Source organism: Dufourea novaeangliae, unplaced genomic scaffold (assembly GCF_001272555.1).
Source record: "Dufourea novaeangliae isolate 0120121106 unplaced genomic scaffold, ASM127255v1 scaffold248, whole genome shotgun sequence".
In the NCBI taxonomy this organism is placed as follows: Eukaryota; Metazoa; Arthropoda; class Insecta; order Hymenoptera; family Halictidae; genus Dufourea; species Dufourea novaeangliae.
The window spans coordinates 1-22363 of NW_015374156.1; the positions used below are offsets into that span (position 1 = coordinate 1).

General features: G+C 31.2%; 5 protein-coding genes across 5 annotated transcripts; 3 read left to right on the forward strand and 2 right to left on the reverse strand.

Moving 5' to 3' along the window:
* The first annotated feature begins 1148 nt into the window (after positions 1-1148).
* LOC107191970 (NADH dehydrogenase [ubiquinone] 1 beta subcomplex subunit 3) lies at positions 1149-2087 on the forward strand. The gene is made up of 2 exons (XM_015581125.1): positions 1149-1219; positions 1675-2087. The coding sequence occupies exon 2, from the start codon at positions 1678-1680 to the stop codon at positions 1993-1995; it is 318 nt and encodes a 105-aa protein (XP_015436611.1). The 5' UTR covers positions 1149-1219; positions 1675-1677; the 3' UTR covers positions 1996-2087.
* Positions 2088-2170: 83 nt separating this feature from the next.
* On the reverse strand, positions 2171-5939 carry LOC107191871 (meckelin). Its single transcript, XM_015581013.1, has 13 exons — positions 5858-5939; positions 5620-5781; positions 5247-5542; positions 4996-5190; positions 4670-4921; positions 4424-4581; positions 4188-4353; positions 3840-4124; positions 3346-3768; positions 3003-3265; positions 2752-2932; positions 2465-2675; positions 2171-2394 (listed from the first exon to the last, which is right to left on the reverse strand). The coding sequence occupies exons 1-13, from the start codon at positions 5898-5900 to the stop codon at positions 2171-2173; spliced, it is 2859 nt and encodes a 952-aa protein (XP_015436499.1). The 5' UTR covers positions 5901-5939.
* A 7748-nt stretch (positions 5940-13687) lies between these two features.
* Positions 13688-16679, forward strand: LOC107191872 (WD and tetratricopeptide repeats protein 1-like). The gene is made up of 13 exons (XM_015581014.1): positions 13688-13750; positions 13817-13947; positions 14081-14192; positions 14272-14658; positions 14798-14882; positions 14997-15176; positions 15254-15360; positions 15437-15564; positions 15677-15757; positions 15833-15975; positions 16057-16201; positions 16291-16483; positions 16569-16679. The coding sequence occupies exons 1-13, from the start codon at positions 13688-13690 to the stop codon at positions 16677-16679; spliced, it is 1866 nt and encodes a 621-aa protein (XP_015436500.1).
* Positions 16680-17176: 497 nt separating this feature from the next.
* Positions 17177-18919, reverse strand: LOC107191873 (Bardet-Biedl syndrome 5 protein homolog). Its single transcript, XM_015581015.1, has 9 exons — positions 18910-18919; positions 18791-18806; positions 18543-18616; positions 18349-18398; positions 18147-18274; positions 17879-18014; positions 17705-17806; positions 17442-17633; positions 17177-17383 (listed from the first exon to the last, which is right to left on the reverse strand). The coding sequence occupies exons 3-9, from the start codon at positions 18610-18612 to the stop codon at positions 17177-17179; spliced, it is 885 nt and encodes a 294-aa protein (XP_015436501.1). The 5' UTR covers positions 18613-18616; positions 18791-18806; positions 18910-18919.
* Positions 18920-19845: 926 nt separating this feature from the next.
* On the forward strand, positions 19846-22170 carry LOC107191902 (transcription factor TFIIIB component B'' homolog). Its single transcript, XM_015581044.1, has 5 exons — positions 19846-20030; positions 20115-20571; positions 20654-21087; positions 21177-21284; positions 21397-22170. The coding sequence occupies exons 1-5, from the start codon at positions 19994-19996 to the stop codon at positions 22089-22091; spliced, it is 1731 nt and encodes a 576-aa protein (XP_015436530.1). The 5' UTR covers positions 19846-19993; the 3' UTR covers positions 22092-22170.
* Positions 22171-22363: the final 193 nt, after the last annotated feature.

The following is a 22363-nucleotide window of genomic DNA, read 5'->3' on the forward strand; positions in this document are numbered from 1 at the left end:
TGTTAAACTGTTGTAATAGCAATGGAATAATGAAATAATTTACTCAAATGTACATAATAATACATATACATATCCATAAAAACAATATTAAACGCAATAACTTTTTTGTACGCGAAGAAAAACTACTATAGGTCCGTCGGGATAAGAACCCAAGACTCCTTTCTAATACGTCTACTTTATAGCGAACGGACGGAAGAGAATCCGTTCACGACCATGGTCCCTTCTTAGATTTAACGTAGTTCACAAATTCACCGTTCTCATAACGTAGAGGGCAGCAGAAAATCCCTGACTTTTTACACTATCGGTATTTCAGAACATGAGACACGAAGTCCCATAAGATGATAGGTCTATCCTATACCTAGTAGGAGCTACCAGCTTCTACGTTATAAGAACGGTGTATTTGCAGTGGGTAGTGATACGAAAATGGAAATGGGGTAACGTAACCCCAGAAAAGTGGACCGCAAAAATACATTGGATGAAATGTCTACTCCTATACCTCGTCTGTGGTTATGGCTACAAGTGATGTAAGATTTGGTATAAACAACTTGCGCGCACATTAGCAGCAACCAGCAGCAACAGGCAGCAAATTGGCGACAACATATGCAGCAACTTGGCTTGGACAAACCTTGTTCCGGTTTTGCACTCAATTTGACATAGATCATGTTGCAAGACTTTTTGCCAATTTGCTTTACCATTTTGTCAGCTTGCATTGCTTGCAAAACCAAAGTCAAATGCGGAAACAGATGGCTATGGTGTTTTAGACAACTTTTGTCATTTATTGCTGGCAATTTGCTCGAAACTTATACACAACTCATGTTTATCAGAGTATATATAATATGCACCAAATCGTATTCTATTAAAAAATTCATACAAAATGTAAATATTATGCACGCAAGCCAAATATTGACTTTTTAATTTATATGTAAACCTTGAATTATTGTTGAAAAGTCATATGTGTATACTTTATACTACATTTACAATAATGCATTAATAATAATAATAATAATAATAAATAAGTAATATGTAGTACAAAGATTTGTATTTAGTTAACTGTAAAAAGAATGCAAATAACTTAATGAAACAAAAATGTTGTGCGCTTGCTACGTATGTATATATTTAGGTAATATATACGTTACGTAGAGTATGTCATCGTATTGCAAGCGAAGAATCTTGTGTATATGTGTGTGTGTGCTTAAATAATTCTCAATTATTTCGGGAGGTAAATTATTTAATTCTTCTTTAAAATATCATTTTACAATACTACACTGCTTTATATGAAACTGAATGCTATGATATTAATGTTACAATAGCTTTGTTTTTAAGCAAATATATTAAACTAACCTTACTGCCAATAGTTTATATTGTACCTTACGTAAATCATGTACTTCCTTGAAACTTCTATATAGTTGTTACAAGAATATTTTTATTAATTTTTCATAATAGTTTTATATCGTTATTATATTTCATTAGTCTCTCATATATTACATATTCTATCTTTTTTAATCAATATATTGCAATGATTATTTTAAATTCACTTACAATGATCAACTTCTAATTACTCGTAATGCATTTCATTATACCTAATTTATCGAATAATATACATTAATAAACATTTTTTACATTTATGTAATATGAATATGTAATTAAAATGACCAAATTTTGACTTATTTCAAGAAAATGGGAGGAGATCATGGACATGGATTACCAAAGATTCCAAGTCCTGATATATATAAAGTGGAGAATGTACCAATACTGAAAAATATTCAAGAAGAATTGGCAAAAAAAGGACTATCGGATCCTTGGTTGAGAAATGAAGTCTGGCGTTATCAAAATCTCAATTTTTCTCGCCATAGGCAACTAACATATGGTTTACTTAGAGGTGTTAAATTTGGGTTAGCAGCATTTTTAATTACAATAGGTATAGAAAAATATTATGGAATAGATTATGGTCATGGACATGGACATGGACATGATGAAAATCATGATAATCATTAATGTTCTTTAGAAGAATGAATTGCATATATTATCGCATAAAAATAGTATTGTTATTGCTGTATACACTGTATCTTACAAAATAAATTGAAATTTAAAACGTAATTAGCTTTTAAACTTGATATATTAAGGCTTATATCATTTTATGTAAGTAAGAAATTATAAAATTTTTATACTATTATATTAGAAAAGTTTTGTCTGATAGTACATTATCACTTAAATTCTTTTTCCCATTATGTTTGGCAATTAAAAGTAGTAACATTGATACTGATACTGTAACTGTAATGGCCAATACGCAGTCCCTAAATAGAACTATCATAAAAGCAAATATTGAGAACTCAAATGTAGCTATTAACCATTCATTTCCATAAAATAATACTTGATCAAATGAATGATTATTATCTGTAAAAAAGGCAAAAGTTAAATAATTTGACAACACTTGCATATTAATGTATAAATTAAGAAATATTACCAATGTAAAAAACTGACTTTTCTTCATTGTGAAAAAACATAATATTAAATAATTTTTCAAAGAATTGTTGATCTTTAACAATGTAATCCATATCTTCAAAACAGTGATCCACAAATTTACATAAAAACTGTTTTAATTTAATCTGTGTATTAAAAATTTGTTCCCAATTTATGTTAGTGAAATGATTTGTTCTCAAGAATTTGCTCGAGCTCTACAAGAAGATCATTGTTACAATAAATAAATATCTTTGGGAATTGAAACATAATGTAAATAAAAATTATACCTACAATTTTTGATTGATTTGAAAATTCGGTTAAAATAATTCTGAATGTTTTTGTTAAAGATAATATGAATGTTTGTTGATTTGTTCCAGGTACAAGACCTTTACATGCACATAAATTATTTCTTTCTTTCTCTAAATTATTTATTAAAGTAGGTAAATCTGTGTCTGAAATTCCATGCACTGACCTGTTATAAAAAAATAGAAATAGTTAATTACAGGCATTATAATTTTATACATATTTATCATACATATTACCTTCCATGAATATAAAAACCATAATAATTATATGGCAAAATAAATATGCTAATGTTTACAGTTGAACATAAATTTATAAATTCTTGCATTTTATTCGTATTACACCTTTCATATAAAACACCGAATAACAACCATTGAATGCTGTATATTAAAACATACACCAAAATGCATACTGTATAGTACAAAATAAAATTGTCATTGTCTTTAGAAAAATTTGATGGTATTTCAGGTATTATAAGAATCGATGGATATTGCTGTATGATCTATTTCAAATATAGAGATTAATCAAAGTTTGATCCTTCAAATCATATCACTTACTATTATTGATATAGTTTTTATTTACCTGAAAGATAATTAAAACAGCAACTAATTGTACCATTACATTTATTTTCCGAATAGTTTGTAGATGTAGCCAATGATTGGCAATATGACATGTTCTCCAAATACTAACAGGAAAAGTATGAACATTATGCCGTTTGTGTACTTCTTGTATAGAACTTTCTGGTATTGAATAGATAGCTGAAAAATTAGTTTCTTCTGTATTCATGCTACTATTACATTCGTCTGATTTGTTCACTACTTTCTTTCGTTTAGCCATTATTGTTTCTGTTGATATGTGTAAAGGCTTATATTTTTGTTTTGACCATTTGTTACTATGTAATTTACATAAAGAAAATGGGTTGCATAATGCTTTAGGTTGTTCCCAATCGATGAAAAATATGTTCAGTTTCCAATATTGACAAATAAATCCAAGCATTTCTGCAAGCTAAATAAAAAATTGCAAATAAATGAATTATAATAATGATAGCTCTATTTATTTTATAATCATATACTCACTTTAAACAGAAATGCTATTGTAGTAAACACTTTAATGATATTCTCATTAATATCGTCAGAAAATAAAATATATGGTATTGTTTGTTCCTTGTAGAATATAAATAAATATATGCACAAACTGATTAGGGTTACAATTATCACTGTACCAACAGCACCCATGGTATAAATGAAGAACCAAACTAGTAGTATTGTATATGAAGAAGATGTACGGTGTTGTTTATTGTAATTCCATGTTTTTATAGCAGAACAAATTAATGCTACTCCTGAGAAAACTCCAACGATTATCTATCAAGATATTTTTATGTTATAATGCATTCGTAATAATAATTTTATTATTATAATTTTTACCTCAAAAATGACGTTAATGTTATTGCCTGTTAGAGTAAACTTAATTTCATAATTTAATATAACATCTGCAGTTTCGCTTATCTGTTGAGCTAATAATTCAGTATATTCAACAACTAATAAAGGCGGAAATATTTTATCACTATCTTCTGTACTTTGAACATTAACACTGTAAAAGCAATAAATTTGTATTTCGATATACATTAAACATGTATGTTAAAAAAGCTTAAATAACTCACATAACACTTAGAGATTTCATATAACTTAATGTTGATAATTTATTAATCCTGTTGATATTTTCTTTATTTGTAAGATTCAGTGATGTTTTATAGCCACTAATGTTATCAACAAGGAAAAATTTTCTTACCAACTGCCACTGGGATATATCATTATTATTCTGAAATTGAAAATAACAGTCCTATGAAATTATATACTTATCACCTGTAATCATTATTCTAATATAGTTTTTCCAATTATTTACTTACTTGATTCATATTTTTAATGAGTACAGGCAATGCATGCATTAAAACTTTCCTGTTTTCCATAAACGTTAAGTAAGGAGACATGAATTCGATTTCTGCAGACAATAAATCCTTAATTCTAAATTTACATTTTTTCTTGCAATTTACACCAAATCTAATATTTTCCAGTAAGTTACATGGCATATTAGGTGTATCAATTGATTTAAAATTACCATGTAAAGAAAAAGTAGCAACTTTAAAATTTAATGTGCTATTCTAAAAAAAAAATACAGCCCATGTGAATGTATGAAATACGCTCAAAGTATCCTTAAAAAATATATATTACTTACATTGTTACTTTTTAATAAACTGTATTTCTGTGTAATTTTCTTGCTATTTAGTACTGTTGTAGTTTCATTTTTACTATAAACTGACCATACAGATGCTGTTTGCATTTGTGCAAACAATTCACAAGCAATTTTATTAGTATAAAAGCTTAAGATGCATACATTTGATAAATATTCACATGCTGATCTATGCTTTCTCTGAAGAACATATTTTTATTATAATTTCTTATTTATTACTATATTTCTTTACTTACCTTACAAAAATATAGTGCAGCTTTTAATTCATTTTTAAAATTGTGATCATCCATAGTTTGATTTTTAAATTTTATTAAATTTGTAATATTTGTGTGTAACTCATTTGGAAACGCACTTCGATACAAGCATTGATCTTGTATCCATGTATAATATTTTGAATTTATATAGGTCACATAATAATCATATTTAAGACTATTGCAGGACAAACATTTAGATTTATCCAAAGATGGATACGTATTATTTGGGCAAGGAAGACAATACATAGCATTCAGTAATGTACCATCTATGCCTCTATCTACTGTAAAATTATAATAATAATAAATAGTTTAATACTTTACTATACCATCTTAGATAAACTACTTTGATTTTTACTTTGTATTTCATTAATGTTGCAGTCACATAAAGCATTGTTACATGAAATACAATCTCTTTCATCTGTGGTCACCATTCCATTGGAACCACAAGAAACACATATAGGATAATCATTTCTTAAACCTATTTGTTTACTAAATTTATTACATATGCATCGTAATCCTGTAAAAGAAATTCCAAAGCATACATAAAGGCATACATTTATCACACTGCTCGTTTAACATTATTTTAAACTCACGATCTGTAGCAGGTACTAAATTTTTGTTGGTATCACATTGCATGCAAGAAAATGATGTACTATCGAAATATTCATTACTTTTACAATTCGATAATTGAGAAAATACAGTGACTTCTTTATTTGCAGCAAATATTTGGTAAAAGGTAAAGTGAAAAATTAGAATTACATTTGTGCTTACGAGACAATCCATCTTTACTAAATACTTTGTTTACATGTTTTGTTGTCATAACAACCGATAACAAAACAATGTAAGTAAATGCACGTAATTTTATTTCTTTGATGAAACATTAATAACAATATCAAATTGCACAATTGTAATTGATGCACCATTGTCTATAATTTATTAATGTAATAATCTGCTTTTGCGGATCCTTTCTGTTCATACTGTTGGTCTACCAAACTGTATCGATATTCAATAAGCTTTAATACCCAACCAGAATTAATTTAGGTCTATTTCTAAATTATTGCTACAAATTTCATCGATTTTTAAATATAAGTTACGTTTAATTAATGTAAGTTAAAAATTATTTATTATGATTAAGAATACATTTTGTCAAAATATGTACATCACAGCACTATAGGCGATGGAAATTAAAATCAAAAGCCCTTATACACGCCACAAGAGACGCACACCGAAAAGAGAAAAACATAGATGAAAATCGAACCTATAGTCGATCATTCTTTCTAATAGCGAATTCGGAAACCCGCACTGGTGTGCACTGAATGCCAACTTTTTCGGTGCCGCACATTCGGATGATGCTCTCTGCCTCAGTGCAGTGCAATAATCGTATTCGGTTGTGTTGCACGATTAGCATGCAACTTTTATATCGTATTCGACGAACAAAACTGCCCCAGTGTAGTGCAAAATTCGCATTCGGCTAAACGAAATGAACTGAACAAGGGTGAGTTTTATTGCACTGATATACATTGATAACCAGCTCCGTTCCAGGTTTTTATATTAATAAACTGCGTCACGCTACCATCTTAGTTTAATTAACATTAAGTTATAATTTTTATGGATATATTTCCTATGTTTATTAATAAATTGTTATTTTATTTGGAAATTTAACTCTACTTATTAATTTTCTTCCATTAAAAAGAACATATTTTCATGTTGAATATAAAATAAACAGACAATCATTTTCCAAAAACACAATTTTTCCTAATGCATTTTTACTGTTCTTAAAAGTTCTTGCGATTTCAAAATCCTCGACCCACCGAGATCAATAGCCGCTCGTTGATCTTGAACAAATAGAGGATTCCGCCTGATTCCGCCGGAAGATCTTGAGTAAGCAAGATCTCTCCTACAAAAATTATTGACGGTAAGTTTGTAGAAATTGTACGACTCAGACGTAACAACTATATAAACAACCAGAAATAAAAATGAACTATTATTTATTATTAGAAATAGAAATTTAAATTAATATAACCTAACCCAGACCACTGATTCAGTGGTCCGTCAGTGTCTGTCCTGAGCGTGCTAGACGACAAAGTGGGGTGCGCGCATGTATGTCAGAAATACGTGTGAGCGAAGGGCGTTCCCATCTATAATAAAAAGGCCGGCAATAAACGAATGTCTACTGTAAGTTACGCAGTTCCACTGCATTTGTGGGGTGAAGCTGCCGTCAGAATATTAGCAGGTCTCTTCAATTTCTGACGTTACATCATGACAGCAGACCTGTTATATTTCTGCTGCTAGTTTACTGTCAGTACTGCTGTAGCAGACCCTCTAGCTCTAGCACATTGCAACGTGATCCTTTATCGCTGTTGTTCGTACAACTCTCTAGCTCGGTCGAATGTTGCTCGTGCAACTGTCGAATTGGGACTGACGCTTGTCCGTGTTCCCGTGGACAAATTAGATAATAACCCCAGCAACCATGGCAATTTCTGCAAATACTACTACAGGCTGTAGTCTACAGCCCAAGTTTCAAAGACGTAGGCAGTAGTTAGTTTCTGTAGTAACCTGTTGAACCAGACTACTATAATTAGTATAAGATTGTACACTGTTTATGCAGTTATCTTTAAGACAATTCGATGAAATGAAGCTTATATTACCTGACGTATGTTTGGAAGTATGAACATTTTCACAGGACAATGATATAAATGGAACTTTAAAACTTTTTTAAGTGTTACAGTGATATTTCGTTATATGTTCCATAATTTCAATAATATTGATATCCTCGCAACATTCATAATTATTACAAATGTCAATATAACGAAATATCTTTTATGCGATGTTTGTGGTGTAATAAAAATCTGTGTTTCGATTACGTTTTTGATACGTATTACTCACTTATATGTAATAATGTAGAATAAAAATATACTGTTAGTCCGATATTTGAAAATATACATGCGTTTGTTGTCACTGTTAAACTATTGTAATAACAATGGAATAATAAAATAATTTACTCAAATGTACATAATAATACATATACATATTCATAAAAACAATATTAAACGCAATAAGTTTTTTGTACGCGTTATAGAGGGCCAGAATTTCAGTAATATTGCCATATACATACATAGTTTAAGATACATATATAAATTTATGTATAAATGTAATTACCTTCGCCTTGAAAGTCCGCTGTAACATAGAACATGCTGTTACGAAATAAATGCAAAGTTCGCAGCCATTAGCTCGATATTATCTTCGTTTTACAATACTTTACCGAAGACAATACCGATTGCCCGGGCCTCACCACGAGGAGGTTGCTGCGAGTGGAGGCCCAAGGCAGGGAGATGGAATCACAAGTTCTACATCTACGCACCTTTCACAATATACCTTATAAATAACTTAAATCTTAACTATGTAATACTATCGGTACTAAAATCCCTCGGCGGATGACTTCTTTCTTGAGCCTAAACCTATAAAAAACTAAGTTCCCTCGTCGGTTGTCTTCGTTCTTCAGCTTAGAACTAATATTATCTTAATATTCTAATTAATACGAATTAATGCTATTAATACAAAATAACTTAAACTAAACGCAACGTAGTCGCTAATACTCAAACGAAAGAGATAGACGGAATGGAAAAAGTTCCATCGATCATTTCGTTTACGCACCTAATATTCTATATACCAAGCAGTTATTAAGTCTACGATGAACCACGTTAAACTACAGTATGAACAAGTATCGCGATGCAAGTGTTGTCGCCAGAACCTGGTTTAAGAAAATAGGAAAGACGGGCGACACCTCGCTAACCCGGATCCATCTTTTACTGCCATGGAGCTTTGGGCTGGTCACCTGCGTACCAGACCCGAACCAAAGGAGTACACAAGCATGGTAGTGCAAGCGAGATTCTCTGTTTACGGAGCAGCCTCCCGACTACTCCGTACCCTTGCACGCACGAGTCTTTCTCCAAATCCTACTTACCAGGCAAAGACTAAACACGTCCGATATCTGGCTTCTCAATAGAAACCAGAGGGATCGGCAAACAGTCTTAGTGCACAGGCCCACTGTCCGTACCATAGGTACAGACCCACTGTCCGTACCCCAAGTCTGTGTAGAGAATCAACGAGCAAAATGAATTAATAATAACTTGATATGCACAATGGATGGTCACAATTTAAGTCTATTAATAGATAGACTAAAATTAATAATAATAATTATCATTACGATGTGATAATGAATATGAATATAACAATGAATATCGAATTATGATTTAAGTTTAACTTACAGTAACTTAACGCAGTGGTAGACGGTTTGAAGATGTAGACGTTGATCGATGTCTTCTTTCGATGGAATAACTGATTGGAAAAATATTTTTCATTATACAATACACATAGACTACATAATATGCACAGTAAATAAATCACAGTAAATGAATCACAGTACATAAGAAGATAAATATCGAAGCCAATGGTTCTCGAACATCTGTAACATACAAGGGATTAGTAACAAGAGAGGGGACACAACAATATGTACAGTAAATAGATTAATAATATGCACAGTAAATAAATTAATAATATGTACAGTAAATAAATTAATAATATGCACAGTAAATAAGTTAACTGGTTGTCAAATGCCTGCAACACACAATGGGTTAGTAATAAGAGAAAGGACAAGTTGAGACACGCGCCCACCCGGCCCACCATCTGCGACGGCTCGCGAGAAAGTAAGCAAGCACTGGATGGTACGACCACGACCTTGGTACACGGCGTACACGGCTAAGTCAATAAACTGTGTGACGCAACGTCACTAGTGCGTTGGACCGACGGAGAGCACCGATACCGCGGCAGGCTCTACCGTACTCTCTCTCTCGCACACCTCCCCTCATAGACCACTGAAATTCCTCAGCACGCGTCGACACCGACGGAGAGCACCGATACCACAACTCGCTCTACCGCTCTCGTTTATTTATGATGTTCATATTCCCCAAATAAATATCATATTTAACTAATTTGTTTAAGCGACATGTTCCTTTTAAGGATTTAGCTCTCCAGTATAAATCCCTAAGACCCTTATTTATTATTCATTTCACAAAATAATTGCAAATATGAAAGTTTTTTACTTCTTTTTGAACATTCTAATTTCAAAGTCCTAGACTGGGTACCTGAAAGTATTTCATTGAATTTGTGTAAAAGATTTTACTACTTCCAAAAAGATTTCGTGTAATATTTGATAGCATAAAAAATAATGTGCCGATACAGGGTTTCGATTTATTTACGAAACTAATCTGACCAGTTGCTGCATTCTTTGACACTAATTTTCAAAAAAACTAAAACTTCTGTATTTCACTTAATTTGAGAGACACGTAGCTGAATATTAACATACGTTCATTATTTAATTACTCGCAATAAATAAAATTTTTGGAAGTAAATAACGTGTAAGTAAATTCATATGTAAAAATTTACCAATTGCCAGAAAGTAATTGTTCGTGCGTATTAAAATTCTTACAATAGGCAGTAAAACTATTCACACTCCCATATAAATTATAAATATGTAGATGTTAATGAAAGCGGTGTATATATTCTCCCACATATAGATTTGATAAACTATTTATGAAACTTACATCTATTCTGCATTTATCTGTTACAAATATACAAATGTAAGGCAAGATATAAAAACAAATAATACAAGAACGTGTAAAAAGAAACATTAATAAAATGCCATTAACGATGCATTTAGAATAAATTGTCTTTTAGTCAAATGAAAAAATATATACTTTTCCGTTTCATATTTCATGACTGTCATATTTATCCCTTAACCTTAAACTGAAGCATCAGATATTTTTATTCCCGTCAAATCATGTAGATACATGCAATATGAATGGAATATATAACCAGTGATACCAGGACGTGGGATTTTCTCCCACATGGGAGCCTTCGTGCGCATGCGCATGCTGACGTCACAGCTCGACGGCGGTTGTTTCCATGGATGTATCTATGTGCAACAGTAGGTACGCGTAAGGGGCCCTTCCCAGTTGTTTCCCGCGTTTTTCGTTAAAGTGAAGGTGAGTCGCGTAATGTTATATAATATATTGAATTGTAGTGCAATATTAGTGTATTACAGTGACAGAAACCAGAAGATGGATTACCAGCAGCCTAGTTCGAGTGGATTGGCGGATAAGAAGAGAAGTAACAAAGGGAAAGTATTCCAATTATCTTGGCTAAAGAATAATATTTTCAAAGACTGGTTAAAATCTGATAATAATAAAAAAGCTTTCTGCACGGCTTGCAATAAAGTCTTGGCATGCGGAAAATCAGAACTTATTAGACATTCGCGGACTCAATTACATATTAAAAATACAAGCAAAAGCTGTGATATCACACCATCTGTTTTATTACCAAAAGTTGATAGTAATTCTGATTTGGACCATGTTAATAAAGTCAAAACAGCCGAAATAAAGTTAGCTGCGTTTTACGCGGAGCACAATATAGCTTTTCAAACAATTAATCACATGGTCCCTTTATTAAAGGAAACCTGTTCAGATCCGCAGGTGGTTAAGGATCTAAAATTGTCACGAACTAAATGTACGCAGATAATAAAAAATGTAATAGGCAAACGCGAAAGCGATAAGCTTATTACAGAATTAAAAATTCAGAAATTTTCAATATTAATTGATGAAAGCACGACTATATGTTTTATATATAATGTTCTTGTTTGAATACTAGTAAGGTTTTCTGCAGTTTTTCTTACTCTCGCAACAAATGTTTGTATTCATGTAATAAATCGGCTGCAGATGTACAAAATAATAAAAAAATATATATTCATTTATTTCCATGTAAATATGTTATTTCTTTTAAAAATGTCCTCTTCCTGTAATTTCTACCGTATTTCAATTGTCACGGGGGTCTAACGATACCCCATATTTGAGTGAAGTATATACGTTACTGAGGATTAGGTAGTGCGCATGCGTGGGAAAAATCCCACGTCCTGGCATCACTGTATATAACACTTCATTTGTGCTAATAATACTCAGAATTCATGCTTTATCGGTAACGTCGGGTATTGACACTTGGGGCTTCTGACGCCCTCGAAGCATTGGACAGAAAATTACATTGCATGTTAGGTCTATTCTTATATCTCGTCTGTGCTGACGCCTCCTGCGGGGGTTCTGTGACCCGCGTTCTCACCATACGGGGTCTCTGGCGCCTCCACCGGGGTTTCTATGACCCCACGCTTTCAGCACACGGGGTCTCTATGAAAAGTCACCGTGATGGGGAACGAACGTGATCGATCACGAGTGTTTCACAAGTAGCAGTTCACGCCATCTCTAGCTAGTAGGTATATATTATTATTGAATCAAGGAATGCCATTCTTTTATTAGATGGATGGAAAAAATCAGCAGCAAGCACTAAAAATGTTGTAGCAATGTTACGCTTAGATAATCAAAAATATGTTTTTCTTAAATTATGGAACTTCAGTATTCCCAGTGAAACTGCACAGGTCTTAAGTGATATGGTTCTATCGATTTGGTGAATCTTTATGAAAAATTGAGAGAATGCGATTGCGATACGTATTCTACCAATTGAAAGCTACAACACTGGTACTTTTCTTGTATCTAGCATAAGGATGGACAAGTTTTGCAATAAGAGTATATATGTGCATGCATGTGCATATGTTTCAATGGTAACGGTACGAAAATTTAATTAAATTGCAAGAATAATGAATTTTTAAACGAAAAAAAATGTCGAATAGACTTAATAGGTGTATAACTTTAAATGAGTAATGAAACTACGAAAGACTGTATTGAATATTAAACGTAAGTTCATCTTAAAACAAATTTGGTAATCATAAAAACATTTGTATGTACGTCATATATACGTATATAATATTAATTAATAGTTATAAATTAAATGAAACAATATAAAAAGTAATAAAGCTTAATATTGTATCAAAAGAAACATGTTCACATAATAAGTTCCATTGAAAGATAATACGCAGTTAGAAATATGTATCGAATGTTGATTGAAATAAAAGTGCATTATTATGTTTTAAATCTAGTCTGTAGATGTGATGAATTGATAAGGTGTAAAAGTTATTAATTTCACAGTATTATGTAAAAGAGTAAAGAGATTTAACACTTTTTCTACAATGTATTAATAAAAAATACACTCCTCCATTTTTTTTATAAATCATATTTTACAACTACAATGTGTCGATTGTAATTATGTATTTATATGAAATTATTTCCAAAATATTTGTGTTTTTCTATATTATTGTTTTCTGTGTGTTCAGTGATACGTTGTTTTGCATTACAAGTCATATTTACACATTTCTTTAAACAAATCTTTCTATAAATTTAATGCTAATAATTGTCATCTTATAATTTTCAGAAGATATTTAAGTTGCTTAATATAATAAAGCGTTATATAAAATAAGTATAGAAATGCTTAATGTACATGATAAAGATTATAGAGTTCTGGATTTGGTACGACAACGTGAAATACAGGTATGTCAATGAAAAATGCTTCTGTATTAATAAATATTGAATTGACTTCTTTTAAAACTGTTTTAGGATTCTGTAGCACGTGCAGTCTCTCAGAAACTACATGTCACAGAAAATTTGATTTCTCGGTTAGGATTAGAGAAAGAATTGGTTGGGCATAAAGGATGCGTTAATTGCTTAGAATGGAACGAAAGTGGACAGTAAGCATTATTAATTACATTAAATAGAAAATATTTTGATACATGATACATAATTCAAGGAATTATCAGAAAAAACACAATGACACATTTGAACATTTTTATATAATACATATAATTTACTCTATACTTTTAGAATTCTTGCTTCAGCATCCGATGACATGAATATTATCTTATGGGATCCATTTCGATATGAAAAAAAATTGGTACTACGAACAGGTCATGAAGGAAATATATTTTCTGTCAAGGTGATTTGAAAATTCCCAAAGTTAAATCTTTCCTTAAACCAAAGAAACGAACAGCCTTGTAATTATACATATGTTTTAGTTTCTGCCAAAATCAAATGATAGTATACTAGTATCAGGTGCTGGGGATGGCAAAGTACGAGTTCGTGATTTAACACTTCTTGAACCTATACTTATATGCAATTGCCATATAGGCCGTGTCAAACGCATTACCACTGCATCTACTGTACCTTTCCTCTTTTGGAGTGCTGCAGAAGATGGTCTTATTTTACAACATGACATTCGTACACCACACACCTGCAGAAACAATGAATCTAATACTGTGTTAATAAATCTTGTTAACCATATGGGTCGGTATGCAGAAGCCAAATGTATCGCCATAAATCCAAAAAGACCAGAATTAATAGCCATTGGAGCCAATGATGCCTATATACGAATGTACGATCGCAGAATGATTAAGCTGTCTCAGGTAATTATCAATATAAGAGGATCTTCAATTTATTTAATCTTTATTTACTCTTTTATTATTTCTATTTTGTTTCTTTTTAACGTTTAGTTGTATATTTTTATAGGTGCCTATTATCTATTCTCCACGCAGCGATTGGGAGAGAGGAAATTTAAGTATGCACCATGCCGGTGCAGGTGATCCAGATGAGAATATACCATTGGGTTGCGCACAGTATTTTATCGCGGGTTCGTTCGTACGATCAGAGATAGCGTACGCGACTCCTATACCCTTATTTTCCTCTTTTATTACACATTGCATGATTGCTTTAACAGAAACTGTTAATGTTTGATATTGAGCAGGCCATCTGCACTCTCGACAGCGTGACAATAATAGGAGTCTTACTACTACCTACTTAACCTTCAGTGCCGATGGGAATGAACTTCTTGTTAACATGGGCGGTGAACAGATTTATTTGTTCGACATCAACAATCCAAAGAATGTGAAGACCTGCTTTGGTTATACTACTAATGGTTATTCAGGTAACTATGAACGTTAATGCAACTTTTTATATTTTTATTCGTACTTATAAGAAGTATTGAAAAATATATGAACATAGGAGACTTTGGGAACTGCTACCTGGAGAAAAACGGCGAGGACAATGCGGATTATACTAAGAAAAATGTGAAAGTTCTGCCACCTTATGTAGAGGAATTAAAATCTCAAGTAAGTTCAGTAATATTGTTCGTTAAATTAAACTCGAGAAGAAACAAAATGAAGTTGTTATTCCTATCATGTTTAGGCTAATGAAAATTTTGAGCAACAGAAATATGCTTTGGCAATTACTTTATACGACAAGGCAATTAGTTATTGTCCTACAGCTGCAGTGCTTTACGCTAATAGAGCTGCCGCATATATGAAACGTACTTGGTATGAAATTTTACATTAAAATTATTGTACTTGATATTAAAAAAATGGCACTTTAACTGTAGAAAAGAAAAAACATAAAACTTAATATGACCTAATTTTATATAACTTGTAGGGATGGTGATATATATGCTGCTCTTAAAGACTGTCAAACAACATTACTTCTTGATCCAGAACATGTAAAAGCACGTTTTAGGTATCAATAATATGTTAATATTATGATGATTGATTCATTGACTTATATATAGAATTATTATATATGTATTTCTAGACTGGCACGTTGCCTTTTTTATTTACATCGAGCAACTGAAGCTGATAAAGTACTTAAAGAATTTCAACAAAAGTTTCCGGAGTATGCATCTAATTCTGCGTGTAAAGCATTAAAAATGGATATAAAGGAAGCTTTAGATTCTGGTATGTTTTATATTAACATTTTAAATTATTGTTGTTTCATGACTAAATTTAAAAATGTTTCTTTCATTATTGTGTAATTAGGTGGAGATAGTAACACGAGTCAATCGATGCTACAAATATCAGAATATGAGGAAGAATGGCGACGTAACACGATTGACTATAAGATGAGATTTTGTGGACACTGTAATACTACAACTGATATAAAAGAAGCTAACTTTTTTGGAAAGTAAGTATATATTTGGCGACGATTAAGCGACGAATTTTAATATCTATCTATTTATAATATATGGATGGTTATCGATTTTTTTTTTTAAGCAATGGTCAGTACATTGTAGCAGGATCAGATGATGGTTCCTTTTTTATTTGGGATCGTCATACAACGAATATTATTCGCGTACTAAGAGGAGATGAACGCATTGTAAATTGTCTTCAACCTCATCCATCTACATGTTTATTAGCTACTAGTGGTATTGATCCGGTAATCAGATTATGGAGTCCTTTACCTGAGGTATCCATTACGATTATTATAAAGAAACTATACGCAAAGTAATTTTAAGAACATTAAGATACAATGTTTTTTCTATTTAATATAGGATGGTAGTGTTAACGAAAGGGAAATTCAAAATTTAGAAGACGCTGCAACCGCAAATCAAATACGTATGAACAGCGATCCATTTGAAGTAATGCTCATGAATATGGGATAATACGAAATCGCAACTAAAAAACTGAAGACTTACTCAATGCTGTATTGTAGAATATCAATATTTTAATTCTAATTATCTATTTTTTTATTAATTCTTTGTAGTTGTTGACTTTTCAGTAAATAAAATGCTAAAGTATATTTGAAGTCGTGTTAATAGTGTGAGACGTTTCTTATGAAAGAGGTACCTTCAAATTTTTCTTGCATTGAGATATTTAATATCTGTGCAATTCTGCGCAACAGATAAATTTCTATTAATTACAGAGATATTAAAATATCTATATTCGTGTATACGTAATAAAAAGAAGACAAGTTTGTAACTGAAACTAATTTCAACTAATGTTATGTTTACAATCGGACTTATATCACTTAAAACGCGGCTTATATATTGAAGAACAAAAGAAAAATATATATACACATTCCATTGTTCTTTTTTTACTTTCCCTTAAAATATTATTAACTTCATAATTATTATAATTGTACACATAGTAAATGATACATCTAATTTTGAGGCATAAGTTCCCATATATTCTGTAGTGTACTGATTTCTGTTGGTTTCTCTGCAGCAAGGCCTAAATAATCTGAAACATTAGGTTTTCTTTTATGTACTCCTTCGGAAAAGTAATAACCAAACACGTTTAAATGATCTATTTGACTGTCTTCTTGTTCAGAATACTGTTCTACGTGTACTTCCCGTTGTACAGGTGCCTATAATAAGTCATTAATTAATCATTATTTGAAAATATATTTTTATCTTTAATTTTACCTGATGCTCAAATGTATAATCTACGCCGAAAGTTGGACATTTTTCAAACGTTTTAAACAACGTTGAAACTTCTTTATATAGAATATGAAGTTTTTCAGGGGGACTAACTCGAAAGCCTAAAATATAGCCTCCACTAGATTCTGTACTCACAATAACTAAAGTTGGACCAAACTTTGAATTTTTAATGGTAATCTATAAAAATTAGAATTATTTTATTTTCTTTTTGGATACCTACTGATTGTATTTTTAATATATCTACTTACATTTGCTATTACCAAATATGGAATTGATACGTTGAACTGATCATTCATATCAGCAAACCATACTAAACGTATATTTGTTACAATGAAAGTACCAATATTTCCCTAAGAAAACAAATTGCAATGTTTAATTTTGCAAAAATGGTTTCATTTTCACATGTCAAATGGTTTTTTCACCTGTTCTAAAGATAAATTCCAAATATCTTGGAGAGTTGAATGAACAGTTTCTTGTGGCAGTAAAGTTAATTGTTTTTCATTAATTATGCCACTTCTTAACTTGATTTCTCTATAAATCCTCGATGAAGTGTAAGCTCTGTAGCATTATATTTTGAAAAGAAAATTCTGATTATAATAACCCAACAATTATAATCTTGAAGCACATACTTATTGTTCGTATCGCTTTATTTACAAAAAAAGTATTTGAATCAGAAAATATGAAATATACCTGTATATACCAATAACTGATGTATAATGTCTTGTACTTTTTGAATCTTGATTTGTAAATATAAATTCATATCTACAATTTCGAAAAGAAGCTAAAATGTATAGAGCTTGCGTGTGTTTTCCTTGTAACTATAAAAGTTATTTTTACTTTACTTAATTTACATAGATAAAAAATAATATATATCACGTAAAAGTATACTAACGATGTAGATAGTTTTAGAATTCACTGCAATGATGTTGTTGTACCCAATACCTACAAAAAACGATTTCACAGAACTGCAAAAGTATTAGTGTAATAGTTAAAAATAGTGATGGCCAGTACTTAGATTGATTCTAGGAAGAAGAATAGAATGCCATATTATTCTGAGATTAGTTATTATGAGTCTTCCACTATCACCCGCATTTCCTTTTGTGTCTTCAATTAAATCCAGTTTATCAGCTGCAAACTCTCCCAGTCGTAACTGCATGAGACTAAATAAGATTTCAAATAATGTCTGAATACGAATTTTTCTCTTAATACTTTATATGAGATATAAAGTTGTAACTTCAAATCGTTTTTCAATAAAACGCACAAAATTGAAATATTTCACCGGCTAAGCCGTATGTTTAAACTTTTTGTTTTGTTAAAAAGAATTACAAACAAACCTTAAAGCAAAACATACTGAAAAATAAAATTTGGGAAAGCATAATTAAGAAAAATTGTATGACTTGGAGAATAAATATATAGTATACATTGTATATATTAATATATGTAATCGTATTACTTGTAAGAAATGTCAAATCGAACTTCATTATCTTGCCACATTTTTAATAAAAGTATTTAAACTGAAGCAACAATTATACTAGATTAGTAGAACAAAAATCGATATCGTTGCCATATCTACAAAAATATAACATTGATACAAAGATTAAGGTACAAGAATATAATATTATGTATCATTTTTCCATTAATTATTGCAGACTAAATATGTATATTTAATATCATAGCAAGACAATTTTCAAAAGACAATCCAGTTTATTGATTCGTTGACTTTAAAATTAAAGCACAGATCGTCTCTGCCATCTCTGCTCGTCTCCGATTCACTCCGATTAAAGGGATGTAGAGGTAGAGGTAGAGGGCCTCATTCAGAAGAATCATAGCAAATCATAGAGGGACGCAAACTTCGAAAACCATGTACGAATATATTCACCTAACGTGAAGAAAGTGGAAATCTGTTCCCACTTATATATGAGCAATATAAGACATGATACCATTATTATTACTTTACACAAGAGTAAAATAGAATTTTGTAAGAACAGATTAACATGTTTACAATAAGAACAGCAGCTAATACATTTTTTTACTGTGAGTGGTAAAAAAATTATCGACGTAAAAAATGTCACATTAGCAAATAAAGACTTATTATATAGTTTATTTTTTTGTACGCCTTGCGAATTGCTACTGGTAAGTATGTAAACAGCTTTGAGCTTTGTCATCTTATAGGTTAAGAAATGTTAATCCTTAATAATTTGAATTTAAAATTTTTGTAGATCTTATTCAACCTTTGTACTGACAAGATGAAGCGAGCACGAATAAAAGCTACAGTTACTGTTCCAACCCGACGGAAAACAACACAAGAAACAACTATCACAGAATTTGCAGATATAACTGAACCAATTGAGAAAACTAACAGTGAAATTAATAATTCTCCAGTAACTCAATCACAAACTGCAGAGACTAATATTCAAAAAAAGCAATCTCAGGAAATTATAGTAATAACAGAAGAGATACAGCATGAGACAAGCAATCAAGATATTCTACCTAAAGATAATTTAAAACAAAGTTCTGACGAATCTAGGAAGGACACTATGCAATCTTCAGAAAGCACAAATATAACACAACTTAGTAAGTTTAATGGTTAATATAATGGATGACTATCTCTTTGAAAGTATACAAATTGAAAACTTTGTGGTAACTTTCGATGTTTAGGTTCTCCTACAAAATTAGCACAAAGCCGATTAAATTTCATGAGACCAACGCCTAAATTAGATGGTGGTGGCAGAATCAGAAGAAACAGCATCCAGGGAAGTGGAGCAAGTGCAAGTGAATCAGAAGATGATAGTAGGAGAGTTACTTCTGCCACTATCAATCATACAAAACATGATTTAGTTCATGTAACAGAAGTAGCTAAGGACACTGCTGTTAACAATGATAAAACAGCTAGCTTAACAAAATCAAGAGTAGGTCAAAAGAGACGTATTTTAGTTTCCGAATCTGCAAGAAAATTAGCAGAAGCTAGAAGAGAATTTAATTTGAAGCATGAAAATAAAACACCGGACAGAAATAAACTTACTATGTACGATTTAATATATTACAACCCTATTACTAATCCTATGAAGAGATCTAAGGAGTCTGAAACCATAGCAAGAAGAATTTCAACATGCCAGTAAGCATTTTATTAATACAATAATAAATATGTTTCAAGATAACATACATGAAAAGTATCGAATAATGATTTGATGTTACAGACCTGAAGAACTTCAAGAAGAAGAAGAACATGAGGATGATCCATCATCTGCAATGCCTGCACCACAAGTAAAAGTTGGACCAGATGGTCAACTAATAATAGATGAACAAAGCCTTGTTATAGAACAAACCAATGCTAAGAAAAACCGTGAAATTTTAGCAAAGGAAGCTATTATTGATGATGATACTGGAGGTGGATTCTATAAAAAGCGTCAAAAAAGTAAAGAATGGCCCAGATGGGAAACTCTAAAATTTTATAAAGCATTAAATACAGTTGGTACCGACTTTTTGCTGATGCAAAGTCTTTTTCCAAATAGAACACGTCAAGAAATTAAGATGAAATTTAAGAAAGAAGAAAAAATAAATAGAAATTTAATTGAAAAAGTGCTTGAATACCATCAAGAATTTGATATTGAATTACTAGAAAAGTCATTAGGTGAGCTTTGTAATAAATCTATCAAAAAGTTTAACGATCCTGCACGTATGTATATAAAACTAAACATTCACTTTGGTATATGTTCATAGCCACGTTCGAAGATTCAGAAAAAGAACATTCCAATGCACAAGAAAAACAAAAACATAAGGGATCAAAGGAAAAAACACTTAAAAAAGCAGAAAGAAAGCGGAAGTGCAGTAAGTTTCAATTAAATTGAATGTTAAATATTCAAACATTATGAATATACTACAAATATAAAAGGAACTTAATGATGTTCACATTATTTCACAGATGTTTTACAATTTTCAGGACTCGTAGCAACTAGTATTGCAGAAATGGATGCATCGGATGAAGGAGAATGTTCAGATTCAATGGTACAGAATGAAAATACAGAAGGTAATGAATACCAGCATTTATTAAAAAAGACACAGAAAAAAAAACGTAAAAAAATAAAGGAAGAAAAGAAAACACCAGAAACGTTACCAATTCAAACGGAAGATGTTGAATCATTAAGTATATACTCGGGTTTTGACAGCGACACAGAAATTTATCATGTACGACCAACTAGGTCTGGAAGGTTACCGAAAGTAAAAAAACTGCAAGGACCAGACATAAATACACTTGATAACGAAAGATTAAATTACGAATCTAGCGATCAGGAATCTGCAACAGCACCACAAGATAACACAAAAATTCTGGACAATATAATATTTGAAAATACCAATACTCATCCGGAAAGAGACTATGCAAACCCTGTTAAAACAGTCATACCAAATATTGACAATGTAGAGCCAGGATCTTTGGTTATTTTATCAAAAGAATCGCCAGAGGAACCTGGAAAAAGCGTCTTGCAAGTGTACATGGTCAGTTCCAGTGTTAACGCTTCGAAAAATGTCGAAGAATCAAACACAACACCTGTAAATGTGCCACCGGAACTTTTAGCAACTGTAACTCCTACATTGTCAGATAGTGAATCAATTATAATAAAAGAAGAGTATGAATAAGTAAATATGAATTATTTGTTGGAAGTTGCTCTCTTAAATCAATGCATTGTCACATAATTTATTCATGGACATGATTTATTACCCCACTATGTATTGTCCGTAGTAGCATAATAAGATTTTGTAAAACTGCAATCTAGTAAATTTTATATAACATAACTCCAACTAAAGCTGATCATACTCGTGACTTCTTAATAAATTTAGTAAATTGTTTTTATAACATCAATAATACCGTTTGAGTATACACAAGATGCTTTCTTGACAAAAGCTTCAAC

Excerpts from the sequence above, each read along its gene's own strand:
- LOC107191970 (XM_015581125.1), top strand. The coding sequence starts at position 1,678 with ATGGGAGGAGATCATGGACATGGATTACCAAAGATTCCAAGTCCTGAT.
- LOC107191871 (XM_015581013.1), bottom strand. The coding sequence starts at position 5,900 with ATGCAATGTGATACCAACAAAAATTTAGTACCTGCTACAGATC. Across the intron at positions 4,582-4,669 it reads TCATTAAAAATATGAATCAA|AATAATAATGATATATCCCA; the intron begins GTAAGTAAATAA and ends TTTCAATTTCAG. Across the intron at positions 2,395-2,464 it reads AAAGTCAGTTTTTTACATTG|ATAATAATCATTCATTTGAT; the intron begins GTAATATTTCTT and ends CCTTTTTTACAG.
- LOC107191873 (XM_015581015.1), bottom strand. The coding sequence starts at position 18,612 with ATGCAGTTACGACTGGGAGAGTTTGCAGCTGATAAACTGGATTTAATT. Across the intron at positions 18,015-18,146 it reads TCAGTTATTGGTATATACAG|AGCTTACACTTCATCGAGGA; the intron begins GTATATTTCATA and ends ATAATGCTACAG. Across the intron at positions 17,634-17,704 it reads CATATTTGGTAATAGCAAAT|ATTACCATTAAAAATTCAAA; the intron begins GTAAGTAGATAT and ends TAATTTTTATAG.
- LOC107191872 (XM_015581014.1), top strand. The coding sequence starts at position 13,688 with ATGCTTAATGTACATGATAAAGATTATAGAGTTCTGGATTTGGTACGA. Across the intron at positions 15,565-15,676 it reads GCATATATGAAACGTACTTG|GGATGGTGATATATATGCTG; the intron begins GTATGAAATTTT and ends TATAACTTGTAG. Across the intron at positions 16,202-16,290 it reads GAAGCTAACTTTTTTGGAAA|CAATGGTCAGTACATTGTAG; the intron begins GTAAGTATATAT and ends TTTTTTTTTAAG.
- LOC107191902 (XM_015581044.1), top strand. The coding sequence starts at position 19,994 with ATGCAATCTTCAGAAAGCACAAATATAACACAACTTA. Across the intron at positions 20,031-20,114 it reads CACAAATATAACACAACTTA|GTTCTCCTACAAAATTAGCA; the intron begins GTAAGTTTAATG and ends TTCGATGTTTAG. Across the intron at positions 21,285-21,396 it reads AGAAAGAAAGCGGAAGTGCA|GACTCGTAGCAACTAGTATT; the intron begins GTAAGTTTCAAT and ends TACAATTTTCAG.